The following is a 12443-nucleotide window of genomic DNA, read 5'->3' on the forward strand; positions in this document are numbered from 1 at the left end:
CTTAAAGAAATTTCACTGTTTCTCCAAAAGGTTTTTATATTTGGCCTCTAGATTTGATGTTCCACTGAGGGGCGCCTGAGACACGGACCTTTCTCAGTGATGACACTTCTCTGCGGCAACCCTACTTTCTTAATTTGGTCAAGTAAAACTTTTCCATTGTCTATACTCATTGCACTGGCTCACCCTGCTTTCAGGAAAACTGGTTTGCTCCTACCACAGGGTGGAAATGTGTGTGTGTGTGTGGCTGGGAGGGATGGGGGAGGGTGGGGAGTGGAAGGTGGGGCTTGGTGCAGGGGCACAAATTGAGAGGGAAAATTGTCCACCATGAGGTGGGACCTCCTGCTCATTGATGATATGACTCATTTTGATTTTGTCTGACTTCAGTGCATGCCTGCTATTGCTTACCCCCCAGGACAGTGTTAGGGACACAAGCCCCCATTACACAGGGGCTCCCATGACATGTCCTCCAAAGCCCAGGAAGGACGTGACCATAGTATCCACCTAAGTTGACCATTAGGCAAAACACATTAGCCTTTAGAATGATCCAATGGAAAAAAAATGCATTTGGTTAGAATACCTGACTATTCAGACAAAGGTTAATTCGGAACTGCTCGTGTTAGAGGCTGAGGTCTGCAGAGCCCTGGCAGGCCTCTCTGATGGGCTGAGATCTGAGATCCTGCCAGCAGGAGGGAGCATGTACGCTGGCAGAAGGCCTGCCACCCAGAGCCACACCTGACAGCCTCCCTAGGAGGCACCGGAGCCCCCAAAGCTTGGGCCCACTCCCGGCTTCACTTCCCTTCATCTGGCACGAGGCCTGGGCATCATCACTTTTTAAAAAGTCGTGCAGGTGGTTTTATGCATAACCAGAAATAAAAACCACCTGCCATTAAGGACCCAGAGAAGGGATGTCTGAGGGTGGGTAGAATACAGTCCCCACTCCTGCCTCACAATCCCTATGACATAGCACCCCGCACCCCCACCCTGCTTCACCAAGTTTCCTTTTTCTCCTGGATTATTTCCACAATCATATAAACAAGCTGCAATTGATGCCGTTCTAAATGAGACTCTCCTTATGTTCCATATCGCCCTTTAGTTACTGCCCTATTGCCCAGCTTCCCTTTAGGGAAAAGCTTCCCCTTTAGGGAAAATCCTGAAGATATGTGTTCTGCGTGTGCCGTCCAATTGCTTTCTGCATATTTCCTCCTAGACCCAGTGCCTCTGGATAGCCCCGCTCACGGCTGAGCAGACCCAGGCCCTGTCTTACCATCTGGACATGCCAGGGCCTTCAGGTCTCACCCTCCCTCGGTCACAGAAGTGGACCAGTTGGAGAAATGCAACACAGGCCTTCCCAATACCCTCTGGGCATCTGGCATGTCCCCTGGTCCAGCCTGCAGCTGGCCCTGCGGGGCTGGGATCAAAGCTCAGTGAACAGAATGCAGAACTGGAAACTTCCAGGGAAATGAGAATGACAATAGAGCCTTCAGGAAAGGGAAGGCGATGACTTACACAGCGTGTGGTGGTGATGATGACAGAACTGGAGATGAAAGAGAGGCCATCGTTCATGCTGACCTGAAGCGCGGCTTTCCTGCAATGACAAGGGAGCCAAAGATGCTCAGCGTGGTGTGCGAGGAGCGAGGGGCTGTGAGCCGAGACCTAGGTCCCCTGCAGGCTCTGCTCCTAACTACCCTGGCGACTGTGGTCTCCTCCCCTGGGGGCCTGAGCGGTCTCTTTTGTAAAATGTGGAGGATGGCCTCCAGGGCCCATCCGCATGCTCTAGCATTCTAGAGAGATGTCAGGATACCCTTGATGGTGTATCCGGGTGTTGAGTTCAGCCCTTCTTACATGGCAGCGAATTGCATTGAATGGGTAAAGCCTGTGACCATTTCATTTACCAGGCACACTGTCCTGGGAAAAAGTGTCCCCAAAACGTGGCTTGAGTCTGTGGGTATAAACCCTTTGAGCTATAAACTCAATGTTCTGCTGTTGTTACCGGGGCTCTCTGTGACTGATTCTGATGAGGGGCTTTGCTGCCATCCCGAAAAGCTCATGGAGGTACAGCAGTGGATGACTGACCTTCCGCCCTCCTTCCATCTCTGTGACACTCACTGAAACCTGAACCTCTGTTTTGCTTGTCTTTGGCAGTATGGACACAGGGTTAGTTTGTGGAATCAGAGGACTTGAAGGCCAGGGTCAGGCAACCAGACTTGGAGGCTTCATAATTAGAACAAATGATTGAAAGCAGAAGTTAGATGAGCATGTTTAGTATTTTTTCCTCAAAGCTGCCATTCTCTCTTAAGCGAGTTTGTGTTCCTCTCACAGACACCCAACAGAAACCCAATGCCCTTCAGGGGCACAGAGGAAGGAACATGGAGCTTGGCCTCAGAAGGTCTGAATTTGGGGTCCTGAACTAGCTCTGGAACCACTTGACCCCTCTGAGCTTCCTTTCCGTGTTTCCTTATCTCTAAGGAGGGATAATCATCCAGGAGGGCAATTATGATGCCAGGGTGAGATAACGTGTGTAGGAGGGCTTTGGGAAGTGTGAGCTCTGGAAATGTAGCTGTGATTCAGCGAGACATACCCTTTTTGGAAACTAGACCCTTCTGCTACTGCAGCATGACCTTGGGCAAACTACTTAAATTTGCTCAACCATAGATTCCACATTATAAAACTGGGATGACGTAGGCATCTGGTTCTTTGGGAACTTGGGAGGATAAAGTGAGGTACCCTTTGTAAGACATCTGTCCTGGTGCCTTGCTCACCAGAAGCACAGGCACCGTCATCGTTACCTGGAGAGGTCTAGACAAGGCTGCATGACAACAACGAAGAGAGACTCTTTCTTCACCCTTTGTCCCCTCTACCTACCCCTACCTTCCCTGGCAGTGAGGTTCAGTTGCTGGTGGAAACTTACATGCCAACTTCTTTTAAGATAGGCGCTGGACACAGCAAGTAAGTGTCTTCCACAGTGAAGGGCTTCTCATCTGTAAAAAGGAAGTCACTGGATTAAGAAGGGTGAAGCAACTTTCCAACTTCATGTTCAGTGACTCCTACAGGCCATCCATCGAATCCTGGGAGACATGAGAAAAGCAGTAACTCTGAAAGAGACACTGATCTTGAGCCATAAAATCCACTCGAATGAATGAACTTTAAGGTTCTTCTGCTAGATTACTGGTCCTTGACCCCATACATCCAACTGAGTCAATCAGTGAATAAATAGAGACTGAGCTCTTACCACTGACCAGGCATAACTACGGGGAAACCAAAAGATGCCACACTGGTCCCCAGGGAGCTTCGGATCTGCGTCTAGTTTGAGAAAGAAGCCACATTCGTGGAGAAAGATAGTTGATGCAGCATTACTTATAATAGCTAAGACAGGAGTGAGCAACCAAAGTGTCCATCTGTGGATGAGCGGATAAAGAAAATGTGGCAAACGTATGTGTGTGTGTGTGTGTGTGTGTGTGTGTGTGTGTGTGTATACAGAAAACATAGATTATACAGTCCTAGGTGAAGTAAGTCTGGCCATTTGTGACGACATGGATGGAGCTGGAGGACACTACATTAACTGAAGTAAGTTAGAGAAAGATAAATATTGTATGATCTCACTTATATGTGGACTCTAAAAAAGAAAAAAAGAAATGAACTCATAGATACAGAGCACAGATTTGTGGTTGCCAGGGGTGGGGGGTTGGGCAAAATGGGTAAAGGTGGCCAAAAGGTACAAGCTTCCAGTTACCAAATAAGACATGAGGATATCATGTACAGTGTGGCGACTATAGTTGATAATACCATATTGCATATTTGAAAGTTATTAAGAGAGTAAATTTTAGAAGTTCTCATCCCAAGAAAAGAATTTGTAATTCTGTATGGTGATGGACGTTAACTAGATTTATTGTGGTGATCATTTTGCCTTCTGTACAAATATTGAATCACTAGGTTGTATGTCTGAAACTAATATAATGCTTTTTGTCAATTATATCTCAATTTTTTAAAGAAGAAAAAGCTTGCTGACACATACAAGAAGTAGCTAGGCCAAAATATTATTTGGCTTTAGAAGACAGCTCCCTTCAGGCGGGTAGTGAGGTAAGTTGACAGGGAACACAAAACTTGAGATGTGCTTTGGCGGAGAGATAGGAATACACATTCTGGTGGGAGGAATTGCATAAGCAAAGGCAGAGCAAACAGAAAATATATTGTAGAGTAGGAGGTAAGTATGATTTGAAAAGATCAGTATAGGAAGAAGTTTGGTCTAAATTCTTTGTGTGAGAACTTAGGAAATTGGACATAGATGAATGAAAAGAACTTTGGAGGTTTCGGGGGGAAAAAACTTGAAGGGATGATTTTGGGAGTTTCAGCATATGTAACTATGAAAGATGGATGAAAATGGGGGGACTCGGGAGGTGGGAAGTTCTCTGGGTGACTGGGGAAAGCTGAGAAAGTTTTCATCTCGAGCTCCTTAAAAACTTCATTGTATCCAAGATTCTGAGAAGTTACTAACTGTAGTCAGTATACAGTATTCATGCCTTCACAGTGCAACATTTAAGGGTAGGTGCTCTGTACAAAACATTGCAGTAGGACCTGCCAGTGATAGGAAGCTGAATAATGAGCCCCTTTAACCAAGCTGTGACTACAAAGCCTTGCCCTAGAAGACAGAAAGGAATACGCGTATAATTGAAGGATGGTATTGTGCTGTGCACATTTGTTACGAAACCGATGTCTCTTAATGACATTGGACTGTGGCTGACACTAAACACTTGCCTAAATGGGGATTAGGAAGTCTGGTGCCCTCTGTGGCTGGATTGTAGGAGCAGAGCCACCTGGGATGGGGGTTAGAGGACATGTCTGAGTGCTAAGCATGGCATCTCCATGGAAGGAGATGATGGATGGAAGACACTCTGATGTGCAGGGAGGTCTTGGAGTGGTGAAAAGTTAGGAAGGTTATTCCAAGTCATTCATTCGTTCATCATTCATTCAACAAATATTTATTAAAGGTTTTCTATAAGCTAGAGAGACAGGCTTTGAGAACAGAAACATGGTCTCTGATTTCATGGATTTTATAGGAGCTGCAGGGGAGACATTGTTAAGCACTCTCATTTTTTATTAAAAAATCTATTCTTTTGAAAGTCTTCCACGTGTCCGGCATGGTGCTAGGCTTTGCAATGAACAAAACAGATGAAACCACCTCACTAAAGCAGCTGACATGCTGGAGATGACGAATGTTGCCATTTAACTATAATCGTGGTGAGCACAAAGAAAGAAAGAGAACGAAGGTCAGGAACTGCTTCCTAGAGGAAAGGCCATATAAGCTGAGACCTGTGGTCAGGCAAAGAGAACATGGAGTGGGACAAGCGGCCGTGCAAAGATCCTGGGGCAGGAAGGAGCCCGGAGCTTTTTGAGAGCTAAAGGAAGGCCCACGAGGCTGGTGAATTTGAGTGAGACAGGGGCTCATGATGAGGCTAGAAAAGGCAGCAGGACCAGATGACCGAGGCCTTGTAGGCCATGGTGGGGCTTTGGGGATTTTTCCTAAAAACAATAAGAAGTATTGAAGGTCCCTCCTCATACATAGAATTCACATTCGCCAATCATGGACCATTGCTGGAATGGTGGAGGTGTGTTGAATGAGACTAGGAAGCTTATGATGACATTGGCGGATCACCCAATGCTCAAGCTGAGCGTTTTTATTTTCAAGGTACTTCCCAGCCTATGGTGATGATCATGTCGGCAAGACTCAACCCAGGGCACGCTGTGGGTCGGCGCTCTCTGTGCGATTGGCATAAACCCCATCATTGTATTTAACCTGCTAGTGATGCTACCAGGGAAGGATATTACTCCCTTCATTTTAAAGGTGGGGAAGAGACTAGAGAGGTGAAGAAACTTGCCCAACGTTACACAGGGGAGCTTGGATCCACACCCAGCCAGTCTGGCTGCCCCCTGTTGCTAAGAGTCATGCTTTCCTTCCTTCTATAACAACCCTGTGACTTGAGGCAAGGCAAGGGCACTGGGCTCATTTTCCAGAAGCAAAATGGAGGCTCAGGGAGGCAACAATGACCCACAGTTGCACAGCAAATGAGAGGCAAAGCCAGGACCAGCACTGAATTCTCCACTATTCCTCCCTTGCCAAGAGCATCTCCATTCCGGGAAAGGCTTGTGTTAGAGAATAAACTGAACTCAGGATAGGCGTGGCTGACTAGAAACTGTATGTATTTTCTCTTGCCCATGGCTCATCCTGCTGTACATGTGCTAGCGATACCTGGGAGTGCAGATGCCTGCCCAAGGAGTCAGCCCACAGAGCCACGGGGCAGCACAGAGTAGCCACAGGAGGCCTTGTGACTCTTGGCTGCGTTCTGTGGTAAGTGCTGGTCAGCTCGAAGGGGACATCCCAGTCACAGACAGTGCCCTGCAGCTACGTGAGGGAGACTCCAGGGCCCGGCCGGCTCACGTGGCTGTTAGTGCCCATGCACCCTCTAGGTTCTTCTCTGCAAAGCTCCTGCCCGGCCCTCTGTCCCAACTGGAAAGGAGCGAGAGGACAAGATTGGCCTAGGTCACTTAGACATTTCTCTTTTCCTTCCCTTCATTTTCCTTTCCTGCCTGAGAGACCAAATATTTCTGGAGCAAAGCAGAGGAAAACCTCAATGGGAGGACTGAGGACACATCGCGGAGGCTATCACACAGGCCCGACACTGCCTTCCATCAGTTTATCAGCCTCTGGAGCCATGGGCCTGCTCTGGGGAGCTGGCATTTTCTGTTCTGAGAGGGACTGTTTGGTTTGGAGCCTGTTTTCACTTTACCACAAAAATGAGTGACTTTTTTTCTCTCTCTCTAAACAAAGGAGGGCCATTTGGTTTCCATAACTCACATCATCTGACTCCTTCCTGGAACGTCCTCTTGGGAAGCGGGGCACAAAGCCTTCCCCCTCAGCTGAGCCACGTTTGGCTCAGGGGCCATGCCAACCTTGCTGCCGCCTCTGCCAAGGCCAGTGGTGTTGGGATGTTTGTGGGACCGTAATCCACTCCGAGGACGACGGAGTCCCAGTCCCTCTATCCACTGGGCAGTCGTTGCTTGTTAGCACTGAGTGGGCAGGGTGGGTGGAGACCAGGAGCTAGGAGACCAGTGCTTGGCTCGTTGGCAAAGGGGGAGAAGATGAGGGAGGGGCAAGAGTTTGAAACCAGAAGTTAAGGGAATTTTTAGATGATCTGTAGATATAAATTTCCTTGCCTTTTACCAAAGATATTTCAGAATTTGGTGCACACACTCGACATAGGTTAATCTAAAACATGTGTCTCCAAGCATCTGATAATCGAACAGAAGCTTGATTTAAACCAGGATTTGGAGATCAGTGAGTGTCATCACACCAAACTGTCAAACACCCTAGGCTTGAGAACAGGGCACCCCTGAGGGTATGCACACAGGGCACAGGGTGGGGCCAAGTACCCACACGTCCATCTTATTCTCACATATGTCTGTATCCACATATACGATACAGACATATGTATCCACATATATGTCTGACACTATACACTCATGGTCTTGTTGGACATTACTATTACTTATCATTTACAACTTGGGACACTGTGGCTCAGAGAGGTTTGTTGATTGAATTAGTGTTGCACCACTCCTATATGTCAGAGCTGAACTTCAAACCCAGGTTTTGTTGCAATGATTTGCCGAAGGTCAACCTAGCTAGCTTTTTTTTTTTTTTTTTAAACAGACGTACTTTAAACAATTAAATGAAATTAAACTAGCTGGCCATTTCACATTGTCATAATCTCCCAGCTGATTTTGTGATACAGGCCGACCTATCCCAGGAGCCGAGTCTTTCTTTTTGTGACCTGGCCACTTTGGAGGCAAACGGTTAAGATGCTCCATGGGCAGGGTTGGAGGACACTGTCTCCTATGGAAAGGGACCAGGACTGAAAAGCCCCGTGGTCAGGTTCAGCCACCTTATGAGAGATAGCCATCTACTGTCGTGAACCCACATTCCAGAATCATATACTCAAATATGTACATTCCTAGGTTTTGACCTTGAATCAGTAAAATTCTTCTCAGACTATTGAAGAAATTCCCAGAGTTCCTCCCTGCAGTTGGTGACTATCTAATGGATTTGGGATAAAACCAGGATTAAAATTCATTAGCTAATTCAAACACCAGTCAAGTGAATCCTTTTATAGGGCTGATTAAATAATTCAAATATTTCTCAAGCCTTGGCAATCTTTTCTTGATGTAAATATTTATCTCTGGTCAAAAGGACAAGCGAAACCTTTAGTCTTTAGTCTTATCTGGCGGAGCTTGTTGAAACCCTCCAAAAGCTGATGTAAGCTCCACAGCGGAGTTTACATTCCTACTGTTACAAAATAGTGAAGGTTAGGGACCAAATGAGCTCACCCTGCTCTTTCACCCAATCTCCTCTGGGTCTAGGGAGCATTTTCAGGGAATCCCTGAGCCAAGGATAACTGTTCAGCACCAAATTATCAGCTGGTTTGGGAATGTGTCTGAACGAAGGGAGAAAAGACAGGCTAGAGTTAGGCTGGATGTTTCTATCTTCTTGCTGACTTCAAGAGTAACCAGCTTTTTGAAAGAGTGAGGCTTTTAAAATGCTGTGCAAAAACCTGAAATAAAGTGATATTCAGCACGACTCCAAGTTAGCGAAATTCCAAGCATCTGGGTTGAGCTTTCTGGAGCCCCAGCCAGAAAGGAGGTAGATGATTACCCTCCTGGGGCTCCTGCAATGATAATTCACAAACACAGAGATCTTACTGCAAAGCTAAATGGAGCCCATTGCTTAGAGTGGAAGGAAATTAATATTTCTTCATGGACTATGTGTTAGGCCCTGGGCAGGGAGGTTTTCGTAAATGGGTGAGATAACAAGTCTATGGATTTTCTTGATAGAAGACATTAAACTCTACATTAGGGAACAATTCAGAGAATTTGAAAGTGGAGAGAATGGCTTCTACTTGGAAAGGCTGAACAGTGGTTCTGAGGTCAGAGCAATGAGAAACCAAGAGTCAAAACAGAGTGGGAAGCGATGGTGTGTGCAGGTGGTGGAGGGGCAGTTGGGAATAATCCTCAGAACACAGCACATCTGCTGTAATGTCCTCTTGTCCCCAGCTGAAGCCAGAGGGGGTGCCTTTAATAATCGCAAAGCCAAGCTGGCTACCATCCTTCTTCTTAGGCATGACCTACATCTACCCACCATTTCCTTGGCCTGGAATTATTGCAAGGTTTCCTTGGAAGCCCTCACTAGCTAGTTAACTATGAGATCAGGCAATGGACTTGGCCAACAGGTTCCACGTAAGTTCCCTGGGCCTCTACATAACTATTTTACCAGTCCCTGTAGGTTACAGGTATCCAGGATATGTCTTTTGGTTTCCCTTCCTGCTCTCTGAGGGTAGGTTGGACCAGGATGGAGAAACTGTGAGCTCATTATGAGCCTGGGCTCGAGTTCTGTCACAGCTGTGTCACCCACTGGCTACAGAACCCTACTGCAACCCAGAGATCTCGCCTATCAGATGCGATTCATACTCATTTCATAAGCTGGTGTCATTTTTAATGAGATGATAGCATTAAATGTTCAGCATTTAATAAGCACTTGACATGTCAGCTGTTATTCCTAAAGTGGGGTACTGCTAGGTTCATTGTCTTTGAGGCACCTGAAAAACACAAAATGTGAACACGTGTGCAAACTGAGTATGTCTTGCAACTTATGTACCAGGTTGTATCAGGGCTAGATGGTATAGGAGTGACAAGAAGAAAGTCATCTATCCAAATAAGATCTGTGGACACGTATATAGTGCTGTGGTTCTTTGATGGGGTGATTTTGTCCCTGAGGGGACAACTGGCAATGTCTGAGACAGTTCTGGCTATCATACCAGGACAGAAGTAGTACCAGTATTTAGTGAGTAGAGATCAGAGATGGGACTACATATCCTACATGGCACAGGGTATCCTTCTCCCCCTCAAAAGGAATTATGTGGGCCTGAATGTTGATAGTATCAAGGTGAAAATTCCTGGTATAATGTGTATCACACTTTATAATATATATTTTGTCCATTCAATATTACTGGGTGGTCTATAGCCCCTAGGTATTGATAGAATGTTCAGACAAGTCCAGAGGTGTTATAACTCGATGGGTAGAGGAGGGAGGAACAGCTTGAGGTTCATTGCAAGACACCTGGTTGGAGTAAGGAAGAGTTCCTCCAGCGGGGTTTTAAGGGTCCAGATGTTCCTGGTGGTAGGAGGCTTAGCACCTGAGCCACTTTGCTTGGTGGAGCTTTATAACTAAATGGGGCTTAGAGTGGGAAGAAGTGGGACTTAGACTGCTGCCCAGGTTCTGAGCTGATGGGGACGGGAAGGCTGTAGAATCAGAAGACCTTACCTATAAATAGCAATAGAGGACTCAAGAGTCAAGTGCAGTCTTAGAAGAAAATGAAGTGCGCTATCCTGGTCATCGTGTACACAAGGATCAAGATTCCATCAGGGCCCCAGGAGAAGAAGTTAAAAAAAAGACCACAAATTCATTCCAGAGAAGTGTAGGGATGCGATCCAGCAGACTTGCTTATCTCTGGATTGTCTTTTTTGGGCATATATGTTTCCCAGTCCCACACATGGTGTGACCTTTGTGGTTCCAGGCTCACTGGCTTCTGGAACTGGTCCTCAGCACAATTAGTTTGATTTCTCAGTTGTAAGTGATTTTCTGCTCCTATTTTCTGTTATTTTTATTAATTAAAAAGGTAATACATGTTTAGCAATATAAGACTCAGAAAAGTCAGTGTGAGAAACAAGTGAGAAGTCTGAAATAGGGAAGCACATAAAAAAGAAATGAAAATTCTTGGTAATCCTAACTTTCAGTGATAAACACTGTTACTGCTCTAGGGTACACTATTTCAGGATCTTTTCCTATGCATATTATTTTTTACATAATTGGAATCATACTACACATAACACCATGGTATTTGGCATTCATCTCTATCTGAAGGTAACAGGGATGGTGTAGGTATTGCAAGAAAACTAAATGAAGGTAATGGGGCCCAAGACTCTTGCAAAATATTTTCTCCTCTCAACAAATCTGCAACAAAAAAACATTCTTGACTGGTTGACATTTATAAAACTTACAAATTATCTTCTAAGCAAAGCATCAGCCTTTAAAAATTGAGGTCAGAGTAAGTGGTGCACTCAAGACAGCTGTAATCTACTAAGAATAAATATATTTTTCAAAGCTTTGCTTTTACTTGGTTAAACACAATTGCAGATTCATGCACAAGCTATGTGTCTCCTGACACACAAACTCTTGCAGCTGTGCACAATTAGTTTTGGGTGGGTTTTACCTTTGGAATTGGGATGGAAGGGCAAGCCTCCCAAAATGGCTAGAGCCTTCCACACAATCAGGGTGATCAATACTGACTGCTTTTTTAAAAGAACTTTTAAAAAGACTTTTTAAAAAGTCTCTATATAGAGACTCAGAGAAGAGGTGGGAAGGAGACCCCAGGCACACACTTGAATAACAGTGGATGCCATGGAACTGCTACAGTATGCATACTGGGGGCCAGAGCTGAATTGCATGGAGAAGGGATCCACAGATAGCATTCTTTTTCTTCCTTTCCCTCAGCAGCACCCAACTTTTTCTCTGAATGGGTGTTGAGCAAATATTTAAAGAATGCCAGTTTAAGGGGTGGGGTGGCATAGATTGTTAGCCTGCCTGGGGTTCTCCTAAGTCTGGTCCAGCTCTGACTTTTTTCTTATCCCCTTCTCTTCCACCATCCTATTGAAATGACAAAGGAGCAGCATTAAGTGAGGACAAGCAGGGCTCATGGAAGTCCAGACATTGGGTGCAGAAGTAGAGGGGTCCAAATTTCCCCATCAGGATAGGCAGGGCTGGGGCAATGACAGTCTCAGTAAGTTCACAAGCAAGGCTTTCCTCCAACCATGCCTCAAAGGAGCACAGTGAGTGATAAGTTCATGTGTCGCTTAGAATTTTCATTTGGGAGGCAACTGCATGCATGGTAGAGTAGGGACAAGGTCAAGGGTGAGTCCATAAGGCACTGCCCTAGCTAACTTTGGGCTGTGTCAATTCACACCTGCAAGAAGGTCTTTTGTCCTAGAATGAAAATCCTTACCACCTAGTTACCCTGGGATGGCAACCCCCCCTTTATTTCCATCCCATCCCTGATTACTGGGGCTTTTGTTTGACCAAGCAACACTCCAGTAAATTTCCACTTATGATATTTTTGTCTGGGCCTTAATGGTGGGAACACACACTCACACAGTCTTGGCAGGAGCCACTTCAGAAATGACTGGCAAAATCGGAGCTTTTTCTGAAAGCAGGGGCAAAGGGGAGACACTGCCAGATAACACGAAACTCCTGAAGTTCAAGGGAAAGGGGCCAGTCAGGGAAGAGGTGCTTTACCTGTGAACATACAGTCAGCCGCTTACACTGACATACTAGAGCCTGGGCT

The 12443-nt window shown here is 45.8% G+C and overlaps 1 protein-coding gene across 2 annotated transcripts in view; it reads right to left on the minus strand.

Moving 5' to 3' along the window:
- ANTXR1 (ANTXR cell adhesion molecule 1) overlaps nucleotides 1–12443 on the minus strand; it is a 221640-nt gene that overhangs the window by 116206 nt on the left and 92991 nt on the right. For both annotated transcript variants that reach the window (XM_047744854.1, XM_047744855.1), the window contains exons 11-12: nucleotides 2909–2978; nucleotides 1507–1585 (exon numbers count right to left, since the gene is read on the minus strand). In XM_047744854.1, coding sequence (XP_047600810.1) covers nucleotides 1507–1585; nucleotides 2909–2978 — 149 coding nt within the window. The remainder of the gene's footprint in view (nucleotides 1–1506; nucleotides 1586–2908; nucleotides 2979–12443) is intronic.

This window comes from Lutra lutra, chromosome 9 (assembly GCF_902655055.1).
Source record: "Lutra lutra chromosome 9, mLutLut1.2, whole genome shotgun sequence".
Classification (NCBI taxonomy): Eukaryota; Metazoa; Chordata; class Mammalia; order Carnivora; family Mustelidae; genus Lutra; species Lutra lutra.